Genomic DNA, 27477 nt, shown 5'->3' with positions numbered 1-27477 from the left:
CTGGCCTAAATGATCCATTGTATTTCATTAAATGCCGAGTGAGCTGATTAGCGGACATACTATTAAATCATCATTTACCTCATAAAAGGATTGGGGCTGTAGTTAATATATTTTGGCTTAGGCAATAATAATTTATGTAAATAAATTGCATCAGCAAAGCTATTGCATTCTCATTCCTATTTCAGCTATGGTAACATTTGGGGCTTCTCCTTGGTCCTATTGAAGAGAGTGGTACTTTTGCAAGTGATTTCAAAGGGGAGCAGGAGCAAGACCTTGGAAAGCGATAAAAGAGGTACATTGATGACAACAGTAAAATGCATAGAATGAGGGGCCCAATTCTTCAGATACGCGTGTACTCACATGAACACATTTCACTGAATTCAGTGGGATTACTCAGATACAAAAACGTTTGCAGGATCATTACTACAGTTTGGAGTGTCAGGCAGGAGAATGTCCTAAAATCCGACCTAAATATATCACCAACGCTGTGATAGAATTTTAAATAACACATTGAAGGGTTTATGCTCATTAAGGTGGAGACCCAGTAGCAAGAGCTACAAGTGCTAGGTACAATATATGGAGCTCATAGACAGATTCATACATTCCAAGGCCAAAAAGGCCCATTATGATCATCATCTAACCTGGCCTCCCAGATAACACAAGCCATAGAACTTCCCAAAATATAGATCTTTTCAAAAAACATCTAATAGTGATTGAAAAATTGTCAGTGATGGAGAATCTACCATGACTCTTGGTAAATTGTTCCAATGGTTAATTACTCTCACTGTTCAAAATTTACACCTGAGTTCTAGTCTGAATTTGTCTAGCTTCAATCATTGGATCATGTTAGACCTTTCTCTGCTGGATTGAAGAACCCATTATTAAATATTTAATCCCCATGTAAGTACTTACAGACTGTAATCAAGTCACCCCTTAGCTTTCTCCTTGCTAAAATAAATAGATTGAGCTCCTTGAGTCCTAGATAGATTGCTAGACAGGCTGACAGATAGTGACACCTACCCTCTTTATAACAGAGTAAGATCTTTGGATGGATGGTGCTATATAAGTTCAAAATGATGTTTATCTATTTATTATTTGTAGATATACATTTATATTGTCGCTACAGCTGCTTGACACTTTTCTGATAAAAAAATTAAATAAAAATTAGGGTTTCATAAAAAATGAAGATCTACAAGATCTTCACCAAGCGTTCTCAAAACTACGATACCTGCACGAGGAAATAAGGAAACAAATCAACAGAGCCAGACGTGTACCCAGAAGCCTCCTGCTGCAAGACAAGCCCAAGAAAGAAATCAACAGAACTTCACCTACAGTCCTCAGTTAAAACCTTTCCAATGCATAATCAGTGATCTACAACCCATCCTGGACAACAATCCCTCACTTTCACAGGCCTTGAGAGGCAGGCCAGTCCTTGCCCACAGACAACCCGCCAACCTTAAGCATATTCTCACTAGCAGCCACACACCGCACCATAGTAACTCCAACTCAGGAACCAATCCATGCAACAAACCTCGATGCCAACTCTGCCCACATATCTATACCAGCGACACCATCACAGGACCTAACTAGATCAGTCACAACATCATCTGTTCATTCACGTCCACCAATGTAATACACGCCATCGTGTGCCAGCAATGCCCTTCTGCTATGTACATTGGCCATACTGGACAGTCCCTACTCAAAAGGATAAATAGACACAAGTTAGACATTCAGAATGGCAATATACAAAAACCTGTAGGAGAACACTTCAACCTCCCTGGACACACAATAGCAGATTTAAAGGTAGCCATCCTGCAGCAAAAGAACTTCAGGACTAGACTTCAAAGAGAAACTGCTGAGCTTCAGTTCATCTGCAAATTTGACACCATCAGCTTAGGATTAAACAAAGACTGTGAATGGCTAGCCAACTACAAAACCAGTTTTTTCCTCCTTTGGTGTTCACACCTGAACTGCTGCAAGAGGGCCTGATCTTTCCTGATTGAACTGACCTCCTTATCTCTAGACTGATTCTTGCCTGCAATATTTATACCTGGCTCTGGAAATTTCCACTACATTCATCCGACCAAGTGGGTATTCACCCATGAAAGCTTATGCTCCAATACATCTGTTAGTCTATAAAGTGCCACAGGACTCTTTGTCGCTTCATAAAAATGAAGCATTTTATGAAAAAAAAATATTTTTGACCAAAACAGTCAGATTTTCTTCAAATAGCTAACCCCCCACCCCATTGTATTCTTCTTGTATTAAGCAAATCCCCAGCATCCAGGGGGTTAAGTCAGAATTTTTCAATTTCTGATTATTGGTGGCGGGGTTGTGTTTGTTGTCCTTCCCTGAGCGCTGCTGTTTCATTGTTTCATCATGTGACTTATCATCTCACATTAGGCGGTTGATATTTTATTTGTTTTCTTGGCTTCTTGCAGGGGGTTATTTCTATGAGCAACCTTAATCGTCAGTGTGTTATTGTTATTTGTTAATGGCCCAAGCATGGGATTCTCTCAAACCCTTGTTCGCTGCTGCGAATGGCTCTGCCTCACAGCTGCACCTCCCTTGCCTTCCACTAGGGGCCGCTGTGGTGCTCTCAAACATCGGCAGCGGAGCAGGCACAGAGCCTGGACAGAGGAGGAGGCTTGAAGCTGTGACGTGACCCATCTCGCGCCGCGACAGGCAGCTCGCGCTTCGGGCCGCGGGCGGGGTCTTTATCACGTGACCCGCCTTTGGGGGCCCGGTCTGATCGCTCTTCCGTCGGGAAGGGGCGGGGCTAGCGGACGTGACCTTCCTGTCGGAGGGGGGAGAAGAGACGCACTTCCGCTTCCGCGTGCGAGGCTGGGTCGCGGTGCTGCTGCTGGGCCGGCTTCCTCCCTCGGTCTGCGGCGCGCGCGGGTCCCCTCGCAGGTAGGGCGGCAGCGCGCACGCGCCTGGGGGGCTCCGGGCGGGCCGCGGCCTCCAGCGCGGGCGGGTGCGGCGGGACCCGGAGCCGAGGAGGCCCGAGGCGGGGGTGGCTGGCGGGCTGAGGGAGCGGGGGGCGCCGCGGCGGGATCCAGAGCCGAGGAGGCCCTGGGGGGGGTGGCTGGCGGGCTGAGGGAGCGGGGGGCGCCGCGGCGGGATCCAGAGCCGAGGAGGCCTAAGGCGGGGGTGGCTGGCGGGCTGAGGGGGCGGGGGGAGCCGCGGCGGGACCCGGAGCCGAGGAGGCCCGAGGCGGGGGTGGCTGGCGGGCTGAGGGAGCGGGGGGCGCCGCGGCGGGACCCGGAGCCGAGGAGGCCCTGGGGGGGTGGCTGGCGGGCTGAGGGGGCGGGGGGCGCCGCGGCGGGATCCAGAGCCGAGGAGGCCCGAGGCGGGGGTGGCTGGCGGGCTGAGGGGGCGGGGGGGAGCCGCGGCGGGACCCGGAGCCGAGGAGGCCCGAGGCGGGGGTGGCTGGCGGGCTGAGGGGGCGGGGGCCGGCTGGGGGCGCCGCGGCGGGCCGGGCTCAGGGGCCCGAGGCGGGAGAGGCTCCGTAGGGCCGGTTCTCCCAGATCCTAGCTGCGGGCTCTGTGGGTCTGAGCCTCTGGCCCGGGGTCGTGCCTCGGGTTCCCTCCAGCGCCCTGGGGGTGGGGGAGGGAGGGTTGTGCCTGGGGAGCAGAGTCTGGTCTCCCCGCCCTGCACGTGAGGTGACCTGGGGATTTGTTTATAACGCGGTGGAAGGGTTTGTTCGCTTGCATTGGGAGCCGCTGCTAAGCCCTGGCAGGGTGTGGAGGTGGATGTGTCATGCGAACCGTGTTCCAACGTACCTGTGTCCCTCTTGCCTAGGGGACAAGCCACACTACAGTTCCGTACAGTAGAGGTTGCTGACCTACTTATTGCCTCCTGCTCGGTGCAATTTATCCCACTACAAGTACTATAAAAAGGAGGTGCCTCAAAGTACAAGCACCATATGCAACCTATACAGAGTCATCCATCAAAGGTGCTGTTTGTGCTCATAGCAAAGTGGCATTAAACGAATACCACCCTTGGGATGACATGAGCTATTGCACAAAGGAATTCAGTTAATGCGGCAGCATGCTGTATTACATCATGGGGCATTTTGGTAACCGGTTGATTTGTTGCTTAGTAGCTGATCATAAAAATAGCATTTATACTAATTAGTGCTGTGTTCTTACATAGCATGTAAAAAGCAAAGGGGTTCAGTCTAAACTTTGTTCAGCTATATATAGTGTAATAGTACAAAAAATACTGTGTTTTTTGATTGTCTGAAAAACATCCATTAAGCTTATAAATGCTTATTAAAATGTATATGAACTCGGGCAGAAGGACACCTCATTGAAGAAAGCCTTTGACGAGCCGATTTCCTTTCAGTATGCCTTTAGTTCAGATCACATGAGATGTAATACTTTAACTTTTGTAAGCTGTTTGAGTTAATGCTAAAATCAGAATGTCATGCGATACTAACATGAAATATTATGTACAAGTTAAATAGATTAATTGGCTAATTCATGGACAGGAAGATTCCCCGCTGACAAATTTGATCATAGATTAGTAGGGTTCTGCTGGGTTTGGCACTAGGCCTGACACAGCAACATTTCCATCAATGATTTGGAAGTCACACTGATAAAATTTGCAGATTGGCAAAGTGGTAAATGAACACTGAGTACTCATACAGTGTGACTTGTGTGACTTGGCAGCCTCTGCCTGTTAAAACAAAATGGGTTCCAGCACATCTGTATGTGGAGTTGTACATCTAGGAATAAGGAATTCAGGCCATACTGTAGGATGGAGGGGGTCTGAAGTCTGGAAAGCTGTGACTTTAAAAGGATTTAAGGTCTTAGTGGACAAGCACCTGTATATGAGCTCCCAGTGCAGTGGTGTGGCAATATGGAGGTGATTTTACCTCTGTATACATAGTCATCCTGTTCCATGTGTTAATCCCATCAAATGTGGACAGCACCTCAAATCTTCTTCCTCCGCATTCTCGATGCTATAATTAAGGGTGTGAATCTCTCATGGAAGTCACAGATTCCGTGACTTTCCATGAACTCTGTGATTTCTGCAGTCGCTGGCCCCGGGGGCCGCATGAGCAGCTCGGGCAGCCCCTGGGCCAGCCATATCGGCCGTGGCTGGCTGGGGCAGTCTCAGGCCACGGCACCTCCCTCCACCCCAGCAATAGCAGGAGTTTGCGTGTGGAAGGGGGCTCAGGGCTGAGGCAGGGGTTGAGTTAGGGTGTGGTGAGGGCTCTGGGCAGTGCTTATCTGGGGGGTGCTCCTGGAAGCAGCGACATGTTCCTCCCTCAGCTCCTAGGCGGAGGCGTGGCCAGGCGGCTCTGCATGTTGCTTCCGCCTGCAGGTACCGCCCCCACAGCTCCCTTTAGCTGCAGTTTCCAGACATGTCACTGCTTTCAGAGAGCTTGGTAGGGAGCCCGCCAACCCACTTCTTCTCCCCCACCACCACCCCACCTCCCAAGTTTTAGTTAGGGGCATATAGTACAAGTCAAGGACAGGCAACAAAAATTATTAGGGGTATAGAACGGCTTCCATATGAGGAGAGAGAAATAAAAGTGGGACTTTTCAGCTTGGAAAAGAGGCAACTAAGAGGGGATATGATAGAGGTCTATAAAATCATGAGTGTATAGAGAAAGTAAATAAGAGTGTTATTTATTCCTCATAATACAAGAACAAGGTGCCACCAAATGAAATTAGTAGGTAGCAGGTTTAAAAACAAACACGGGAAAGTATTCTTTCATGCAACGTATTGTAAACCTCTGGAACTCCTTGTCAGAGGGGTTGTGAAGGCCAGTACTATAACGGAGTTCAAAAGGGAGCCCGATAGCCATCGATGGACCTATCCTCCATTAATCTATTAGCCAGGATGGGCAGGAATGGCATCCCTAGCCTCTGTTTGCCAGAAGCTGGGATTGGGTGACAGGGCATGGATCACTTGATGATAACCTGTCTGTTCTTTCCTTTGGGGCACCTGCCGTTGGCCACTGTCAGAGGACAGGATACTGGGCTTGATGGACCTTTAGTCTGACCCTGTATGGCCCAGTATGTTCTTATGAATTTATGTTTATTGTCCGTGATCTGTCCAGGACTTTTACTAAAAATACACATTACTAAAATATAGTCTTAGCCATAATCCTCTGTCACACCACATGCTAACCCAGGGGTCGGCAACCTTTCAGAAGTGGTGTGCTGAGTCTTCATTTATTCACTCTAGTGTAAGGTTTCGTGTGCCAGTAATACATTTTAACATTTTTAGAAGGTCTCTTTCTATAAGTCTATAATATATAACTAAACTATTGTTGTATGTAAAGTAAATAAAGTTTTTTAAATGTTTAAGGAGCTTCACTTAAAATTAAATGTAAATGCAGAGCTCCCCTGGATCGGTGGCCAGGATCTGGGCAGTGTGAGCCACTGAAAATCAGCTCACGTGCCGCCTTCGGCACCCGTGCCATAGGTTGCCTACCCCTGTGCTAACCTGCCTTTGTTTATAACATCCCACCACTTTTTGGGTTGGCGTCTCTTTTTCCTTTATGCTTTATCTGTTGGACTCTCTTACCCACATAGTTATCAGGACTGTGCTTTACATGACCAAACCATATTTTTTTCATTTATGGGTGTTATTTCAAGTGCCTCTCCAACGTACATGTTCTTCACATGGCCTTTCCTCCTTACGCCACTTACTCACCTCAACATTTCCTTTTCTGTGGTACAGATCACTTGCTCATGTTTCTTCTTTGTTGCCTAACACTCAGGCTTGGCCTACACTAGAAAATTAGGTTGATTTAGCTATGGCGGTCCAGGGTGTGGAAAAATCCACATCCCTGAGCGGGATAGTTAAGATGACCTAAGTCCTCATGTACAGACCACTAGGCTGACGGAAGAATTCTTCCGTTCACCTGGCTACTGCCTCTGAGGAGGTGGATTATCTACGCCAACCCTCTTGTCGGTATAGGTATTATCTACACTGTTGCATTTTAAGGGTAGAAAAGCCCTCAATACCATACACTAAAACTGGATAGACCACTGTTTTACAGATATTTCCCTTTTCATCTTCTTTCTCTCTCTCTTTGAGCCAGGCATTTATTATCCGAGCTCTAATTTCCCCATTTTCCCTGATTCTGTAAACCATATACTCGAAACATGTCATTTTCAGTAATGTCTGCCTGTCTAGTTTCAAGGATAATTCTTCAGTGTTCATGTTACTGAAGTTTATATACCACATACTTTCTTTCCTCTGTTTATTTTGAGCCCATCTCTCTCCAACACATCTCTCAGTTTATCAGGATCCTCTTCTGGACTTCCTGCAAACAACTTGCACCAAAATTCTGTGCATTTTTTGTGAGGTATCCAGGATGATCATAAACAAGAAAGGGCTCAATAGTGGAAAACCGTGTACATCTCTGGTATTCATCTCTTAAAAGTACATTGAAAAATGAGAGGGTACAGAAAAGAGCCACAAATTATTTCAGGGCCAGAGAAAATGCCTAACAGTGAGAGACGTAAACAGTTCTGTTTAGATGATTGAAAAGGAGATTAAAAGGTGACTTGACTAGAGTGTAAATACCTTCAAGGGGAGAAAATATCATGTACTACAGCGCTCTTTAATCTAGTGGAGAAAGGCATAACGAGCCAATGGCTGGACGCTGAAGCCAGAAATACCAAGAGGAGGTGATGGATTCTCCATCTCTTGATGTCTTTAGATCAAGGATGGATGTATTTCTGGAGACTATGCTTAAGCCATCCCCAAGTTACTAGGCTCAGTACAGGGGTAACGGTGAAAATGAATGGCTTGTGATGCATAGTTCAGCCTTTATCTAATGGTCCCTTCTGTCCTTAAACCCTCTGAATCTGAGAATAGAAGATATGTAATGCTAAGAGAGTGAAAGAATAAAAATGTGCTGAGGCAACAAACCGAAATCCCAGCAGGAAGGAAAAGGAATATGAAAAGAGAAGTTTTGAGAAATTTACATACCCAAATAGTTCAGGCTCCTACGGGAAATACTCTTATTTGATTTAAGGTGAAGTAAACTTGGTTCTTGAGTTGTAAATAATTGATACCAAGGACCATGTGTGTTTATGGCAATTGCCCTGCCATTCCTTATGCTTGTCCTGGAAATATCTGGCAGTTAGTTCCAGATAAAATTTAAAAATCCTACAAAGCCCTTTTTCCTGTTCAAGACCAGTTGTGGTGGCACAAGGACAGAGATAATCAAATCTCAGTAGCTAGTTAATGACCTAATTATTAGTGCATCTCCTCCACATGTATTTATAGTCCTATAGTGAAGAATGATTGTGCGGGTCAGACTGAATGATATATTGGTGTGGAGGGGCACTGGAAAAAGTGGCAGGGCTTCTCGTAAAGCATGAAGTACAGAAAAAGAATGGCTAATAGATCACCAGCACTGAAAGGTAGGGTTATCCGAGTAGTGTTGCGGGGAGAGACCAGCAGGAGGATTGGACATGATTTGAGCGGAGTTCATAATTCAGAAAAGTCAGTGTAAATGTTACTTGTGACTTCAGGAGTATGTGGTCCAGTTGTTGGTTATGCTGTGGAAGAGGGGCTGGTGGAATATTTGCCCCATTTCATCTCTGGATCGGAATAGTGGAGTATCTAGCAGGCCCTCTTCTTACCCTGGATGCTGGGGGAAGAGGGAGGAGGTGGCATCTAGGATCAGAATCTTTTCACAGGCCATTCTGACAGCTCCATCTCCCTTCCCCTGATTCACCCTGTTGTGGCTGTATATGTAGGTGGAGACTGCTGAGGCTTGGTCTGTCAGAGCTGCTGGATCTGTTGGAGCAGGGCATGGAGCTGGCAGGGAGGGTGTTTCCAGGGGCAGGGGTCTTTATAAGACAGAATTTCCTTTGTCTTGCCACAAATGGAGGGAAGTGTGACTTGGGTTTTATTTCTTTCTTTCAGTTCTGTAATCATCCCTGCTCCCTGATAAACTCTTAAACTAGAATAACTCCTTTCCCCCTTATACCCAAAAGGAAGCATTGGAAATAGAGTACTTCATCTCCCAAATTCTTGTGCAAAACCCATATCGGTTAAATTAATTGGCTTCATTTTTGTTCTCTGTAAGTGATAGCACTTATGTAATGGTTTTCTAGGAAATGTATAGCAAACTAGCTAGTTTCATCAGGAAAATGAGATTCCATTTACTGTTAACCACCACCCCCTTTTCATAAAATGAAATCAGCATCTTGTTTACCATGAATCCATGTAATTTTGAGCCCATGGCTAGCAGTGACTTTAAAATGGAATTATTGGATGTTGCTGAATAAAAATATTTTCCACTTCTGAGTCTAACTAGCTGTAGAGACTAGGTGGATGAGGTAATATCTTTTATTGAACCAACTTCTGTTGGTGAGAGACCAGCTTTTGAGCCTCACAGCTCTTCTTCAGGCGTATGAAAGGTACTCAGAGTATCACAGCTAAACACAAGGTGGAAAAGATTGTTTAGCATAAATAGTTAACGTATTCTAAGGGACCATTCAAGGTAGAGTGGTCTCTCACCAACAGAAGTTGGTCCAATAAAAAATATTACCTCACCCACCTTGTCTCTCTAATATCCTGGAACCAACGTGGCTACAGCTCCACTGCATCTAACTAGTTGTAGGCATATATGAAGAGTATCAGAAAAATCAAATGAGGCATTTACAAATTGATCTGGCATTTTGCCTGTTGAGACTTTTTAATTGAAGCATAACCACCATACTGGGTCCGATGAATGGTCCATCTATCCCAGTGTCCTGTCTCTGACAGTGGCCAGTGCCAAATGCTTCAGAAGGAATGAACAGAACAGGGAACTTTAGATTGATCCATACACTGTCATCCAGCCCCAGGCTCTGACATGGAGGCTTAGCGACATGTGGTTGCATCCCTGACCATCTTGCTAATAGCCATTGATGGACCTGTCCTCCGCAAACTTATTTAATTCTTTCTTGAACCCAGTTATACTCTTGGCCTTTCTAAAATTACATGACAACAAGTGCCAGAGGTTGACTGTGCACTCCGCGAAGAAGTACTTCCTTTTGTTTGTTTTAACCTTGCTGTCTATTTCATTGGGTGACCCCTTGTATCATATAAATGGGTAATAACACTTCCCTATTCACTTTCTCATACTATTCATGATTGTCTAGACCTCTGTCATATTCCTCCTTTTTCATCTCTTTTAAGATTAACAGTCCCAGTCTTTGTAATCTATTATTTTCTTTGTAATCTCTCCTCAGATGGAAGATATGGGCAGTGGGAATTGAATTTGCTTTCCCTTTCCAGATTCACTGCCCTTTGTCTTTTTTCTATAATAAATCATGAGTATCTATTCCTGAGCTGGCTTTGTGGTCTGTTTTCTTCTCTTCCCATTATGTTTTGTACTCTAACTCCTGCCCTAGAAAAGCTTTACACTTTCCCTACTTTCCTCACAAATCTCCTCTTCTCTTCAGGCCAGAATAGATGATAAAATGCTCCCTTCTGGCCTTAAGCTCTGTCCATCAGTCCCTCCAGCCCACCTCATGCCTATCTATGCACCACAGGGCTTAGAAGTTAATTGGAGATCTAATAGCCTGAAGATTAAATCTACTAGCCAGAGATTGATACAACGGCCAGGTCTGCACTACAGACTTTTGCACCTCCACTTCTTTACGCCTCTCTCTAGCCTTCTGGCCACAGTGATGAAGGGCCATCTGCTACCCATTCTATCCCTCAAGATTTCTAGTAGCTACAAAGTATCTCCACTACTCTGCACCTCCTTTGTTTGTGTCTCAGTGAGTAGCTCCAGGGCCAAGATTTGCCATCCCTCAATTTGCCCAAGCAGCAGACTGAAACTGGTTTAATTCAGATCGCTGCTGCCCATGCTGTTCCAAATAGGAACAGTAAAAACTGACAAGATATGTCCGTTTTCACCCTGCTGCAGTTTGGGAAAGTTCTGAGCAGCAGTAGACAATGGAATGGTTTGTCTTTAGAGTCACTAAGACAGCATCTATTTAGTCAGTTCACATTTTGAAGGCTGTCTTCACAAATTTAATACTACTTAAAATGAGAGTTTAGATTCTGCAGAAACCGAGGGCAGTTGCCTGGGGCCGCTTCCAGCTTCCCATAAGCACATGCAATTTTTAAGCTCTGGTTATATGGTCCAGTTACAGGATAGGTAGGTCCCATCTACCATGTTATGACTGGTTCCGTGGTGTGCTGGAATTGTAATGTAGACAGAGGCCCTACTAAAACGATCTCTTCACCCATGAGAGCACTACCTTAGTCCACTCTGGCAACAGATGGATATCTGTTCAGCTCTGAATCCTAAAAACAAAGCCATGGTTGGGGAAACAGCGACATGTAGTAGAGTAGAACTGCTGTGTGCACTGAACCTAGACAAATAGGCAGGAATTAGCTTCCTTACAAGCTCCTGCCTGCAACACTTTGTGAATTGCTTTAAACTAACTTCATTTTTATTTTAATTTTTTTTTTCCAGTAAAATGTCTGGAGCTGATGACTTTTCGGTAAGTAATCGCTTAGCCAAGCAACTTCATTCTGAATTCCAGACTGTTATTTAAGAAAAAATGGAGAGGTGATTCTTCTGGTGCTACAGTTGTGGTATTAGCTGTCGAGTGAGTAGAGCAATCCAGAGGGCTAAATGTACTAAACTGTCAGATGGTCTCCTTGGGACTTTCTGTTCTGAGATTAGTATTGAAATGTAATTCCAACATGCTGCCTTCAAGGTAGTTACGTACAAGATGCTTAAAGACCCTTCTCTCTGGGTTGCACTGAGAAGTTTTCTTATTGTCACATATGGTATCTCTCCTTTTGTCTTCTGACATGCTATAGCTATAAAACAGAATAGCTTCACTTTAGAATAGAAGTTAAGAGGTATTCAGAAGAGAGAAGCTATATGAAATTAAGCACAACCATGCAGGAGCTAATATAGCTTTACCTAACGATGATGTACATACTTAGTAAATGTAATGGATTGCCATGCACAGTTAGTGATTACAATAGTAGGCAGTTTGCAGTCTCACTGGTGCTCTATTTTCTAGTTGGCAGATGCTTTACCAGATCATTCCCCTGCTAAAAGCTCCAAAGTGAGCAATACAAAATCTGGTCAACAAACTGGGCAGCCAACGCAAGGCTGGCCAGCTTCCAATCCTTGGAATACCCCAAGTGCTCCACCTACAGGGCCATCTGGATTGCCACCAAGTACAACCACCTCCAGTGTGCCATTTGGACCTCCCCCAACAGGAATGTATCCTTCAATGCCACCTGGACCGCCTGCTCCATTTCCACCACCTCCTACTGGACCCTCTTGCCCTCCTCCTAGTGGTCCATATCCACCCCCATCTGTGCCAGGTCCTGTCCCACCAGGGCAATATCCTCCACCAAATATGCCCTTTCCAGAGCTTCCAAGACCATATGGTGGTCCAACAGAGCCAGCTGCACCTCCGGCTCCTGTTGGGCCATGGGGATCCATGCCTCCTGGAGCATGGGGAGCAACAATGGGAGGGCAATATCCTACACCTAGTATGCCATATCCACCCCCTGGGCCATATGCCACTCCTACCCAGACACCCGGGGCTGCACCTACAGTACCGTGGGGTACTGTCCCACCTGGAACATGGGGACCTTCACCACCTGGTCCATTTCCTCCACCCACGGGATCATATCCAGCTCCAGGACTATATCCTACACCCCCTAATCCTTTTCAAGTGCCATCTGGTCCTGCTGGTACTCCATCAATGCCTGGTGGTCACCACGTGAGTATTTAAATTGTACTGTGTTGAACAATTCCAAAATTAATCACACATAAGTGCTGATGTTGGGCAGTGGAAAGACCACTTAATAAAATGGTATGGACTGTTAGAACTGCTATGTGTATTTTCCAGGCAACAGTTTAATGGGAAATTAGCAGCCTAGTGGAGTTAAAAAGTATGGGAATGCTCAGTTTAGGCAGTTAACTCAAATTTGAAATACTATTAAGCCTGAGAAGTATGACAATAGTCTTTAGGGTTGTATTTTATTGGCCTGTTAAAAATACTTCCATTTTAGGCGTTGCTTTGATTTGTTTTCTAAGCATGAACATGCAGCTAGAACCCCTTGCTTAAAGGAGAGAATGGAAGGAATTATTTTTATAGAGACTAGAATCAAAGGTGATGTCCACTCTAGCACTTTTGTGGGTAAAACTTGTCAGTCAGGTGTAAGGGAAAAAACACCCCCCTGACTGACATTAGTTTCACTGACATAAGCACTGGTGTGGACTGTGCCATGTTAGCGGGAGATGCTCTCCCACTGACATAGCTCACTGGAGGGTGATTTAATTATGCTAACTGGAGAGCTCTCTCCTGTTGGTCTCTAGTGTAGACATAGCCTTAGATTGTAGAACTACTGGTAAAAAAAACAAAACAAACCACCATAGTAACAATTGACTTGTACACTTAAATTTGTCCTGGCCTTTCATTGAGACATTTGCTTAGTGCTGATTTGAGGATGTATTGTCTTGCTAAAGCCGTAAATTGACCTTGAATTTCATTTTTTAATTTTTACAGCCTTACCGTTGAATTCATGCTGGGCAACAAAGTACTGTAGCTTTCCACCTTCATCCACTATTTACAGAGATTTTAAAAAATTTGGTTTCAGTAACTTTTGGAATTGTGAAACGTACTCACCTCTTGTACGTACTTCTGAGGTATGAAGGAGCAATCTGCATAAATTTAACTTGCTCATATGCTGGCATCTTTTGGTTTATTAAAGTGAATTAGGATGAGCAGACAAAGTCAAGTCCGGTGGTTCTTACTCAAGGCAGAGCTTCCTTTTGGGGGGAAAAAGGAATTGCCACGTGAGTAAGGATTACAGGATCAGGCCTACAGTCTTACTAAAAAGTTAAAGCATTCACTGACATTTAATGTTTAAGTTTTGATACCAGACTTGTGGGGGTCACTAAATGGATGGATAGTCATATTTTGTCTATTTTCAGGTTATTCCAGGATATCAGTAAAAACAACGTATTTTGAGATTTCTTTGTGAAATCTCTCTATATTTTAAACATGCTACAGTAATTCAACATACTAAAGAGAAATGGAGCATGTGAATTTGAAGGTGTTCTCAGCATTTATATAAATATACACTCAAGCACAATTTCTCTCATTCTGGGACTACAGCGGAGCGGTCATAGGCCAAAGTACTTAGTCTAACTTGTAGGCACACCTGTTCACATTCGCAAACAGGCATTTATGTGCAAATCAAGTAGCTGGGTGTGCAGTTCAATTAATTTAAATTCACAAAGGTGAGGTTTGTGCATGAAAATGAGGGCATAATTTTTGCTGGCCCAAAGTTAGTAGTGGTGACTGGAAGTTTGGCTTGTTCTCTACATGAAGATAAACTGATCCCCACTGGGAGATAATCCTGTCTCTTAACTTGGGTTCTGTCCATATGAAACTCGGCTTTGTGGTCAAGCTGTGTAAACTCTGCAGAACTTTTATTCAGCATCCTTGGACATTAAGCCTGAGTTTAAAGTAGTCCAGTAGCAAAAAGCTGCTTTGGGCCTTCCACATAGTCCTGTCGCCTGGATAGATCCTTAGACGCCATCTCCCTTCTGCCATAGTTTGAAAACGAGCCAGTCTTATGTCAGAGCTCCATTGCACATAGTAATTGGGTAGTCCCTTTGTTCATAGCTAGATGTCTGTTGTACCTCGCTGAATGACATGATCTGATTTGGTTTTAATTGACTGACTAGAATTCTGTGTAGCTGCCTTTCATCGGAAGGGTCACTGCTATCAATTTCATTCTCCTGACTGAGACTCTTTATGGAATTATCATACTGATAGTTTTGCATTACCAAGACACATTCTTCGCTGAGACTTGGGCTCTTTTTAATGCATTATGGTATTTAGATTACCTGGACTTTCTGTGACCATGCAGAAGTTATTTTATCCCAACCTGGGAAATCTTAATTTAGCCTCTGTTGGTGGAATTAAAAAACTGAATTAGTAATACTGATGGATTAGTAATACATCGGCTCATTAGGAAATCCCTTTTCATAGTGGAACTGTGAAATCATAATAACGTTCTCTTCCCTCCCTTACTATGGACTTTTGCATGCACAGAGTAGTGGACTTTTAAAAATTAACTGACTGGCCTAGTAGTGATGTTGGATACATAGCCATAGTCTCCATGGCAGTTGCAGGAACCCTGAAATAAATTTTACAGAATAATACAGTCTGTAAAGGAGCTGTGGCCACTCTAGGATATTGATATGAGGTCTAATAAATAGCCAAGGTAGGTGTGTTTTTGTACTAGGAAGACGATAGTGGAACTGAACACAACAAATTAAGATTTGTCCCTAATATTCAACATAAATCATAGTATCTTTGAACACTGGGAACCAGAAGAAATATTTTTAAATAGGATATTTCATAAATTAAGTGTAGGATGCTATTCCCATAGAATGTAGACTTCAAAAATTCATTGTTGAATTGACTTAAATTTCTCCAAGACTGATACGACTTCTGCATGTGACTATAGCAAACATGCTTTGTTGCATCTGGTCAAGTGCATTTGACATGTGCGGCCATAGTCTGTAAATTGATCTAAGGAAAACATAAATTATTTAAAAGAATTGATCCTATAGTCACAATGTGGGTTGAACGTGCACTGGTCTGGATCTGTTTGCAGGGGAAGGGGCCAGATGTAGAAAATACAAAGTTAACATATTAAAATATTTTTTAAATGGGATTTTCCAAAAGTAAATAAAATAAATGTCTGGGTTCTTCCTGGTACAGGCAGGATTTATTACTGGAAAGGTTAGGCTAAAATTCAGATACATATGGGACACTTTCAATGTATATTCATATTTCTTGAAGTCGAGAAAACTGTTTCGTATCCCCTTTGTTTTGTGAGCAAGGGTCCTTGCATAGCAGTGAAAGGGTTTATCTGTTAACGTATTGTGTAAAAACTCAAGTTGTCACTATATGCTGTGTAGTAACTTTATCACATGTAATGTCAAGTGTGAGCAACTTCTGGTCTGAAGCTTTTGCAATGGAATTTGTACATTTCTATGCATCATTTAAATTAAATTGCTGAGAAGTTTGTTTTGACTTGTGCTTTGAGATTGGCCTACTGCATTTGTTTACAATATGAAATATAAGCAATCACATCTTTAAAGTATAGACTATCACCTGCTGCTGTATTTTCTTTAGATGAGACAAATATTGCTGTATGATAGTGAAAAGCTATAAATACAGGATTTGATATTTTTTGAAAATGCTGTCACTTTTGTATAAGATTAGACATTAAACGTATTTTCAAGACTGATGTTTTTCTGTCTTTCAATTCCTGTGTTTACCCATTTTTGCCACATTTCAAAGCACAGATTTCATATTCTGAATAGCAAAAACAGGACTTCCGTGAGTGAGGAATTTTTTAAAAAGGGCTCCAGAGGTGATCCCGGCAATTACAGGCTGGTAAGCCTGACTTCAGTACTAGGCAAACTGTTTGAAACTATAGTAAAGAACAAAATTGTCAGACACAGAGATGAACATAAATTTGTTGGAAGAGTCAACATGGTTTTTTATAAAGGAAAATTATGCCTCACTAATTTGCTAGAATTCTTTGAGGAGGTCAACAAGCATGTGAGCAAGGAGGATCCAGCGGATATAGTGTACTTAGATTTTTAGAAAGCCTTGGACAAGGTCCCTCACGAAAGGCTCTTAAGCAAAGTAAGCTGTCATGGGATAAGAGGGAAGGTCCTCTCATGGATTGGTAACTGGTTAAAAGATAGGAAACAAGGGATGGGAATCAATGGTCCATTTTCAGAATGAAGAGAGGTAGATAGTGGTGTCCCCCAAGGGTCTGTACTAGGATGAGTCCTGTTCAACATATTCCTAAATCATCTGGAAAAAGGAGTGAACAGATGGCAAAATTTGAAGATAGTTAAGTCCCGAGCAGACTGTGAAGAGCTGCAAAAGGATCTCTCACAACTGAGTGACTGGGCAACAAAATGGCAGATTAAATTCAGTGTTGATAAATGCAAAGTAATGCACATTGAAAAAAGTAATCCCAACTATACATATAAAATGATGGGGTCTAAATTAGCTGTCACCACTCAAAAAAAAGATCTTGGAGTCATTGTGGAGAATTCTCTGAAAACATCCACTCAATGTACAGCAGCAGTCAAAAAAAAGTGAACAGAATGTTGGGAGTCATTAAGAAAGGGATAGATAAAACAGAAAATATATTGCCTCTATCTAAAGCCATGATATGCCCACATCTTGCATACTGCAGATGTGGTTGCCACATCTCAGAAAAGATGTATTGGAATTGGAAAAGGTTCGGAAAAGGGCAACAAAAATTATTCGGGGTATGAAACGGCTGCCATATGAGGAAAGATTAATAAGACTGGGACTTTTCAGCTTGGAAAAGAGATGACTAAGGGGATATGGTAGAGGTCTATAAAATCATGACTGGTGTGGAGAAAGTAAATACAGAAGTGTTATTTACTCAAAACACAAGAATTATGGGTCACCAAATGATATTAATAGGCAGCAGGTTTAAAACAAACACAAGGAAGTATTTCTTCACACAATGCACAGTCAGCGTGTGGAACTCTTTGCTAGAAGATCTTGTGAAGGCCAAGACTATAACAGCGTTCAAAAAAGAACTAGGTAAATTCATGGAGGATACATCAATGGCTGTTAGCCAGGATGAACAGGGATGGTGTCCCTAGGCTCTGATTGCCAGAAGCTGGGAATGGGTGGCAGGGGATGGATCACTTGATGATTACCTGTTCACTCCCTCTGGGGCACCTGGCGTTGACCACTTTTCGAAGACAGGATACTGGGCTAGATGAACCTTTGGTCTGACCCAGTATGGCAATTCTTATATTCGGCCAAAGTAAAAGTTGCAGTAGAGAAAGAGAGAGAAAGTTTAGGTAGAATAAATTATATCTTCCCTCCTAGCCTACAAGGTGGCAGAAGCAGTTAGGGGTGATAATTGTGTGTTCTATCCTTGAAACCATGTATACTTGCCTAATGCCGCTAGCACTGTAGTATCTAGAGCCAGCACGCACTCTGACTGCACCTCTCCTTTCTGGTCTGAGTGAATTCCCTCAAGTGATAGGCTTCTTATCTTTTCCTGTCTTGGTGGGATTTTGCAATTTTTCCACTTCAACACTGGGACCTGGGTGCTGATCTATGTATACCCACTGCTTATTGTCCTGCAGGAGCACCTCTGTTTCTTCCCTTTGGGAACCTATAACCAGTGATATTTACCAACCGCCTTCTTGAAGTATTTAGTCATTAGAACAAGTAGATGAGAGGATATTAAAACAGCTTCTCTCTCACCACTAAGATGTTACCTTGCCCATCTTGTGTCTCTAAGCTCGTGTGACGAGACAGCAAATATGAAAAATTGGGATGGAGTAGGGGGGTAATAGGCATCTATAAAAGACAAAGCCCCAAATATTGGGACCATCCCTATAAAATTGGGACATCTGGTCACCCTGCTCTAAGCCTCACTCATGTCTAATTTGATGCTTCACTATATGCCAAGTTAGAAAGGTTTTCCTCTTAATTTATGGATACAGAATAGAACCAACTTCTATTCTTCCAGCAAAACCAGATCCTCCTGTGTGTCCCCTAGGGACTCTGGTTCTTTTTGAACCAACACCAGTTTCAGTATTACTCCAGGAGAGTGGGCTAGAGTCACTGAGGCTACCTGCACGGGTGTTCTCCTAATGATCCTTTTGTGTAAACTGTTAACTTTAGAAAGGGCCTCTTCCCTCTCCCTAGGTTCATGCACCTATCTCCACCCCCATCTCTTGGAACACAAGCAGGTGAAATCACATGTTGGAATACAGGCCTTGTCTGCACTTAAAAGGGTTTGCTGGTATAAATACACCAGTAGAGGTAAACTGGCAGCCTTCCCAGTGGTATGGCTTAAACCAGTTCTCTGAATGAAGAAAGTTGTACAGCCAAAATACCACTCTTGCAGGTACAACAGCATCTACACTGGAGCTTTTGCTGGCATAGCTATGTCAGTCAGGGTGAGGAGGGACAAAATCATACCCTGAGTTTTGCTGGCGTATACATATTGGTCAAGTGTAGACCAGGGTGAAGTTGGAGACTAGCTGTCTGATTTGTGTGGAAGTCATGTACCTTATGGCTGCTTTTTTGCATTCTCCTACCACCGTTGTTTCCACTAAAGGCGTTATACCCAGAGCTCTGATCAGCAGCTTGAAACTCTGAAAGTGTTTACAGTTAACTGTAAATGACATGTAATAGACTGTATAGAGTCCTCTTACTGTTCTTCCTCTATCAGGATCTCTTTCCCACTACTCTGCAGAGGCAGCACCTGCCATTGCTGCAAATACACGTCACTTTCCATATCTAATTAAACACACACACATGGAATTAGCTCTTTCTCTAAGGAGCCTTTCTGAGAATCCAAAGTCAAAAGATGAGAAATGGCTCAAATCCCCCCGAGATGCTCTGGCTGCACATAACTGGTGCGAGGATATTTACGTGGCTCACAGATAGTAAAGTATTCCATAGGCTCACTTAAAGAAGGGGCAGATTATTACTACTGTTTCTTTAGCAGGCTGGAGCTGTGATCACGTGACCTGAGGCGTTGTTAGGAATAGAGTGTGTACAAACGGAAGGCTGAGTTATTTGCGAGCTATTACTTGTATTTGACTGAGCTGTTCGTAGATGCTGAAAACTGAAACTATTTAGCCCAGTGTTGTTCTTACCCAAGATTAAGTGTTAAATTTCTACATAACAGCCTTGTGCAAGTGCTCAAACTGTGGTAACAGAACGTTCTCTGCAGGATTTGAACTGTGTGCACAGATTCCCTTTCTGGCCTGTCAGTCACCGGTTGTCTTTTTTAGTGATAACTCAGATCCAAGTGCAGCTAGGACATGATCACTGTAAATGAGCTTAGATGTGCAAAGAATGAATGCATGTAGCGTAAATGGAAATAAATGCTCATTCTCCTTGGCAATAGTCTATTATACAAAGGGGGGGGTGTTAGCTGTGATCCAGAAGAGTGCCAGAGAGACGGTATCATTAAGGCTGTTGATTAATTGCGTGAGTTAACTGCAATTAACTCAAAAATATTAATCATGATTTAAAAAATTAATTGTGATTAATCATACTTTTAACCACACCATTAAACAATAGAATACCAATTGAAATTTATTAAATATTTTTGGATGTTTTTGTGTTTTCAAATATATTGATTTCAATTGCAACCCAGAATACAAAGTGCACAGTGCTCACTTTATTATTATTTTGATTACAAATATTTGCACTGTAAAAATGTGAATTGAAAAATACTATTTTTTTAATCCTCATACAACTACTGTAATGCAATCTCTATTGTGAAAGTGCAATTTACAAATGTTGATTTTTTTTGTTAAATAACTGCACTCAAAAACAAAACAATGTAAAACTTTAGAGCCTATGAGTCCATTCAGTCCTACTTTTTGTTCAGCCACTTGCTAAGACAAACAAGTTTGTTTATATATATGGGAGATAATGCTGCCCTCTTATTTACAGTGTCACCTGAAAATGAGAACAGGTGTTCGAATGGCACTTTTGTAGCCACCACTGCAAGGTATTTCAGTGCCAGACATGCTTAACATTTGGATGCCCCTTCGTGCTTTGGACACCATTCCAGAGGACATGCTTCCATGCTAATGTCATTAGAAAAAAATGTAGTAATTAAATTTGTGACAGCTACTTGAGGAAGAATTGTCTGTCTCCTGCTCTGTTTTACTTGAATTCGGCCATGTATTTTATGTTATAGCAGTCTTAGATGATGACCCAGCACATGGAGTTCGTTTTAAGAACACTTTCACTGCAGATTTGACAACGCAAAGAATGTACCAATGTGAGACTTCTAAAGATAGCTACAGCACTGGACCCAAGGTTTAAGAATCTGAACTGCCTTTCAAAATCCGAGAGGGATGAGGTATGGAGCATGCTTTCAGAAGTCTTAAAAGAGCAACACTCCAATGTGGAAACTACAGGACCCAAACCACTAAAAAAGAAAATCAGCCTTCTGCTGGTAGCACTGACTCAGATGATGAAAATGAACATGTTGGTGTGCACTGCTTTCGATCATTATCGAGCAGAATCCATCATCAGCATGGACACATCCTCTAGAATGGTGGTGGAAGCACAAAGGGACATATGAATCTTTACGGCATCTAGCATGTAAATATGTTGCAACACTAGCTACAACAGTGCCATGCAAATGCCTGTTCTCACTTTTATGTGACATTGCAAACAAGAAGTGGGCAGCATTATCTTCTGCAAATGTAACAAAACTTGTGAGTGGACTGAGTGGACTTGTAGGCTCTAAAGTTTAACATTGTTTTAATTTTGAATGCAGTTATTTTTTGTACTTCTACATTTGTAAGTTCAACTTTCATGATAACAAGATTGCACTATAATACTTGTATGAGGTGAATGGAGAAATATTTCTTTTTTTAGAGTGCAAATATTTGTAATCAGAAATATAAAGTGAGAACTGTACACTGTATTCTGTGTTGTAATTGAAATCAACATATTTGAAAATGTAGAAAACATCCAAAAAGATTTAAATAAATGGAATTCTATTGTTTAACAGTGCGATTAATCGTGATTAATTTTTTTAGTCGCTTGATAGCCCTAAATATCATCAGTAAAACAGCAGAGAGTCCTGTGGTACCTTATAGATTAACAGATGTATTGCTCATGCTCCAATACGTCTGTTAGTCTATAAGGTGCCACAGGACTCTCTGCTGCTTTTACTGATCCAGACTAACACGGCTACCGCTCTGACACTAAAATATCATCATCATTCTCTACCATTGGCAGCCTCTTTGGCACAGCGGTTACCTTAAACTTCCGTCTATAGTTCTAATCTTTCTTTACAGACACTAAACTTCACACGATTCCTATGACATTTCCCCATTTTACTGCTAGGAAATCTGAGCACAGGCACCCAGGTAATCAGTGGCATAGCTTGGAACAACTGCCAGTCCTCATAATAACTGAATAATACCAGCTGCCTCTGGGCTGCAGCTTCTGTGGCTTAGCTGCAAAACATCTTTCCTCCCTCTGTTATTTACTCTTGGTATTGTAGCTCCCTCCTCCATTACGGTGTCTTGCTGGTTCTGCACCCGGCCTGTTTCAACCAGTGCTCACCCTGAAGAGCATCCATGTTGAGGTGACAGGCAGCAAAATCTATCTTGCCATGGTCTAATTAACTCATATAAGCTTGTGTTCTAAGACTGGTTAAACATATAAATGACTGAACTCCAGGTTTGCAGGCCTTGGTTAACAGAATAGCCTGAATCTGCTACAGTTTTTCTCAGGGGCTTGCGGATTGACTTTTTCTGCCAAAATTATAGCAAAAACAGAAAGTTGCAGAGTCCCAGTTTGGACAATAGAGGGCATAATGGCTATTGGCTTAACAGACAGCAAACTGTAATGAACAAGAGCTGGCCCGTCTCCATTGATTCTCTCCACAATGTCAGACACAATTTGCTACTCAGTGTTTCAGTGAATCTAGAAACCCTTTCAATGATTCATACTGCACTAGGACAACTTTCTGTTTTGCCTTTGCTTGGTGCTAGCCCCAGGGATTTCTCCTGCCCTTGTTTCTGAGGGGAGAGCAAAGCCAGCATAACTCATGTACTCACTCCTGAGTTAACGGGGTGGGGGGCCTTGTTTTACTCACTTCAAATCCAGCAGCCTGGAATTCTCTCTTAAAAATCTAGATTTTATTATAGGTTGATGGTGGCAGATCTCAGATCTTCTCCCTCAGCCGCAGGTATGACTTTGAATGCTGCTGTTTTCTTTCACCTGGTTTTCTGAAGTAGTATGAATCCCAATGCGGTTCAACATCAAATGTCTTCACAACAGGGATTTTTATGATCTTTCATTTAGTTTGATTGTAAAGACAGAACACAAATTGGTAGCTTCCACAATGAAAATCTCTCAGTTTATAAGAAGACTTAATATACATTGATATTAAATTGTGTGCCCAGGGAACAGAGTGGCAGAAATAGCACTTGGAGGAAACGAATTTTATATGAACCATCCCATGTAACTAACAAGGCTGCTCTAATTTGATTCCTTTCTGATTTAATGTGCTATAGTAACTAATCATGGATAATACCCCAATCATCACTGTTCTATATTCAGAATAAAAGAAGTGTCTCCCTTAAGCTAAATTCATCAAGTGCAAGATACACATTGTTTGGCCCTCTATCAATCAGATCAGTTTGAACAGCCCCATCCTTTCCTCCTGAGCCTACTGCAGATCATTGGTCCACGTAACATCAAATAGGGCCCTTACTCTCTCCCACTATCTTCCCCTAGACACAGCTTCTTCACCTGGCTCGTTCCTACCCTAGCCCCAGTAAAGGGCTCAGGTCTTATAGGAGTGGGTGGATGAGGTTCTGTGAGTTGCAATGTGCAGGAGGTCAGACTAGGTGATCATGATGGTCCCTTCTGGCCTTAAAGTCTACAAGGTAAGATGGGATTTGGGAGCATGGGGATGGGGAGAGCTGGAATCTATTTGATGTCATGAGGAGAAAAGGAGCTTGAATGGCTGTTGGGGGGAAGTTGGTGGAGCCTGTCAGGTAGAGAAAGGGAGAGTCTTGGAGGAGATAGGGGACCTTCAAAGGGTATCTATGTTCATCTGAACCACACACTAGAGGTTCACCTGTTGTTAGGCAATGGTGGCTAGCAGACAGGGCACCGGACTGGGGCTTAGGACGCCTAGGCTCTACTCCCAGTGCTGCCCTGCTGTGTGAACTTGGGCAAGTCACTTCACCTCCCTGAACCTCTGTGCCTTCTCCCCCCACCTACTGGCCTTGTCTGTGTAGAATGTAAGCTCATTAAGTGCACCCTATAAACAGTTCACGGCATCTTCAGCTCTCCTGACACAGGACGATATTTAATGTCTGGCTTGAAGTTAGTTTTTAGATTTTTTGAGCTCTAATTTCTATATATTAGGACCAAAAATGCTACAGTCTTCACCTTAGTTTATCCTTGGAAAGCAGCTTCACATTAAACTTGACAGCAAGAGGCACGGGGGGCTCCCAGGAGTGGCATACCCAGCACCTCGGCAAATGGGCTCAGCCAGTGGGGCGTGGAGCTGCCTTTGCTTTAGTTTCACATGAGGGAAAGTGAAATGCACCATCCAGACTTTGACGTTTGTAAACCATTAAGAGAAAGAACTATACCTGTATTGTCAGGGCTGGTGCTACAAACAGCTGCTGTTCTTCACAATGAAAAAACAAGCAGGAGCAAGTCACTTGGCTCTTATGTGCAAAGATGGTGCCAGCTTCTTGCAAGAGAACATACCACAGATGCCGAATGCAGGAGCAGCATGGAAGATCCTTAGAAGTATTTAAGTGCCTTGCTCCCATTGAAATCACACCCGCTAGCCGACATGGCCATGCTGGCAAAGCCCCCGGTCTATGGCAACAGAAGAGTGGTTCTGTCAGCATAACTAATGTTGTTCAGGGAGGTGGTGTGACTATACCGGCAGAAAGAACAAGGAGGCCTTGTGGCACCTTAGAGACTAACACATTTATTTGGGCATAAGATTTTGTGGGCTAAAACCGATGCCACAAGGACTCCTCGTTCTTTCTGCTGATCCAGACTAACACAGCTACCACTCTAATACCTGCAGAAACACTCCTGTCGACAGAGGCAGATTCTATGCTAGGACTCTGCCAGTATAGATGTATCGGCAGAGCCTGCATAGTGGAGACGAGCCTCTAGTCATTTGCTAAAGGCCCCAGAGGGAGAGTCTGGCAGAGCTGGGTCAGACCCTGGTTCCATGCTTTGAGCCAGCGGTATGAATTGCAGCGCTAGGAGATAGCCTTGTGGTAGCTTTGCTCGAGCTAGTGCACTAAAAAGCTTGTGGCATGTGAATGGCAGACAGGGCTGGCTGCCCCACATACAACCCCAGCCAAAATGCCAGGCACGAACTTGGGCCATTCCTGGCTCCCCGTCCTGTGCTCAGACCACTCTGAATAATTATCTGCACGGCCAAGTGCAGTGTGTATCTTGTAACATTACCAGCCATTGCTCAGTGGGAGAAGGCGGCCCAAAGCCTCGCTGGCCCGGTAGGAATAATGCAAGTGAGATATTTGGTCAGTGATCATGTGAATGAATTAAATCACATAGGCCAAAAGTGAGGGAGGTGATTCATATTGAGCTTCATGACAGTGACATTTGTGGAGTAAAAACTATCTGCTAAACCGAAGGCTGCCTGGCTGCCCTGCATAGCACCCATAGCACTGGGCTGATGGGGGTCACTGTGCTTTGCAACCCACCCTGGGCAATATTTGAAACCCCAAAATGGCAAGGCCGTGGTACTACGGTGCTAGAGCTCTGAGCTGAAGAGCTGCCCAGACTCTCACTTGTCCTAACACGACATTTCCTTGCTCTCCCTTAATAGGTTAAAATCAGGAGCGGATTTACCATGAAACAAACCGTGCAGTGGCAGGGTGCCCCCATTGACAGCCTCCCCACCCCCAAAATGCAGGATTAAGATCTGACAACCTGCCCCCGAGTCCCGGCTGGTGGCGCAGCAGGGCTCAGGCACGCTGCCTGCATGCCGTGTCCGGCGGCCCCACGCTGCTCCTGGAAGCAGCCAGCTGCTGGCACATCTCTGTGCACCCCTGGTGGCTGGGGGGGAGGCGGCTCCATGTGCTGCCCCTGCTCCAGGCAGTTCATGGAGACTCACTGCCCCTCCTGCCCCAAGGGGCGCACAGAGATGTGCCAGCAGCAGGGCTAAGGTGGTTCCCTGCCCACTCTGCCTTCCTCCTTCTGCACCGCTTCACTCCCAAACTTCCTCCCAGAGCCCGCATCCCCTCCTGTACCCCAACCCCCTGCCCCAATTAAGGCACCTCACTTTATTTTCATTTACTTCCCATTACTCATAATATAGGAGGAGGATGAAGAAAAAAAGAATGAAAAATGGGGCGGGGGGAATAAAAGAGAATGTTCTTTTTCTTGGCTGGGTCCTGGAGGAGGGAGGGAGAGGGCAAAATGAAGCTGCGCACAGGGCCTCACTAACTCTAAATCCACCACTGCTTAAAATCACAGCAGAGAAACCCCTGACCCCTGCAACAACCCCTGGTGCCTCCCAGGTGCTAAAGCACTACCTCCCAGGAGCGGCGCTAGGGCTTTTGGCGCTCTAGGCGGAGGTCCTTCCGCGCTCCCGGTCGGCAGTGGCAATTCTGCGGCGGTGGGGTCCTTCTGCGCTCCTGGTCTTTCGGGCACTTCAGCGGCGGGTCCCGGAGTGAGTGAAGGACCCGCCGCAGAACTGCCGCCGAAGACCCGGAGCGCGGAATGACCCCCCGCTGCCGAATTGCCGCCGAGAGCGGCAAAATGCCGTCCCTCCAAATCCCAGTGCCCTAGGCGACCGCCTAGGTTGCCTAAATAGAAGCACCGGCCCTGCTACCTCTCCCAGCCCAGCCACCTAAAACCGCCTCCCGGTCAGCCTAAAATCCAGCTGCATCCCCCTCACGCCATGACTGTAGGTCTAGATTTTCAGTTTCTGAATCTGAGTCCCACGCACACCACCAGAAACAACTTAGGGCATGAACAAGGCTGTGCCCTCCCTCTTTTCTGACATAGCTACCTTGTGGTTTTGCAAGTCAAACAATTGCTTAACTGTTGGTGGCCTCTCACCCAGCCCCCCAACCTGGAGGACCCAGGGACTGCTGTTCATCTGGTCCCTGCTCTGGCTGCCTTGGGTGGCTCTCCCAGGAGATAAAACCACTGTTCGTCAGGTTATTGGACTTCAGCACCTTCTCATGGAGCCGCCCCTGGGGAAAGGTTTTCAATTTCAAAAGACTATCTAGGCCTCATCGCAGTAATATCTGAGCTACTGCAGGCTCTAGCTTTGTGGTCTTATTCTGCCCAGGACTGTGGTGAAGGCTCCGGAGTTCTCCAGCCCTGGTTTTGCTGTTTCTAGTGGTAGCATTTCCTTAGTTACAAATCAGGCTAAATTTAGAACAAGCAGCTGGTCAGTGGGGCTTTCAGCAGTGCAATGAATGCATCTCTTTGTAATAAAGAACCGTCAGTGGTTCATAAAATGTTTAGAATCCTTTCAGGGATTTCTAGCAGTTTCTTCCCTGGTAGAGAAGATACCCTATCCAGTATCGATTTTCTATCCAGCGTTCCTCCCAGGAGGCCTGAGCTAATGACTGCGCCCTGTGTGATGCACTGTTCTTTTTCACTGCCATGTGCATGGCAGAGAGCTGGTGGAACTATACATGCTGCTCACCAAAGGTGTGTGCAGAGGAATCTGAGTTATATGTCATGCTCCAGCTGAACTGCCCTAGTGTACGACTGCAGTTAGGTGGGGTTTGAGATGCCTGCCTGTGACTCAGGCTTTGGTATGTGGAGCATGTTTGTAGATTTCAGAGTAGCAGCCATGTTAGTCTGTATCCGCAAAAAGATCATGAGTACTTGTGGCACTTTAGAGAAG

At 44.2% G+C, this 27477-nt stretch overlaps 1 protein-coding gene across 1 annotated transcript; it reads left to right on the top strand.

Annotated features, from left to right (window-relative positions):
- The first annotated feature begins 2804 nt into the window (after positions 1-2804).
- On the top strand, positions 2805-16287 carry LOC127050967 (MAPK-interacting and spindle-stabilizing protein-like). The gene is made up of 4 exons (XM_050952743.1): positions 2805-2913; positions 11459-11486; positions 12021-12734; positions 13524-16287. Exons 2-4 carry the CDS (start codon positions 11463-11465, stop codon positions 13533-13535), a joined length of 750 nt encoding a protein of 249 aa, XP_050808700.1. The 5' UTR covers positions 2805-2913; positions 11459-11462; the 3' UTR covers positions 13536-16287.
- The last annotated feature ends 11190 nt before the right edge of the window (positions 16288-27477 follow it).

Source organism: Gopherus flavomarginatus, chromosome 5 (genome assembly GCF_025201925.1).
Source record: "Gopherus flavomarginatus isolate rGopFla2 chromosome 5, rGopFla2.mat.asm, whole genome shotgun sequence".
Taxonomy (NCBI): Eukaryota; Metazoa; Chordata; order Testudines; family Testudinidae; genus Gopherus; species Gopherus flavomarginatus.
This window is presented reverse-complemented; position numbering and strand designations above follow the sequence as displayed.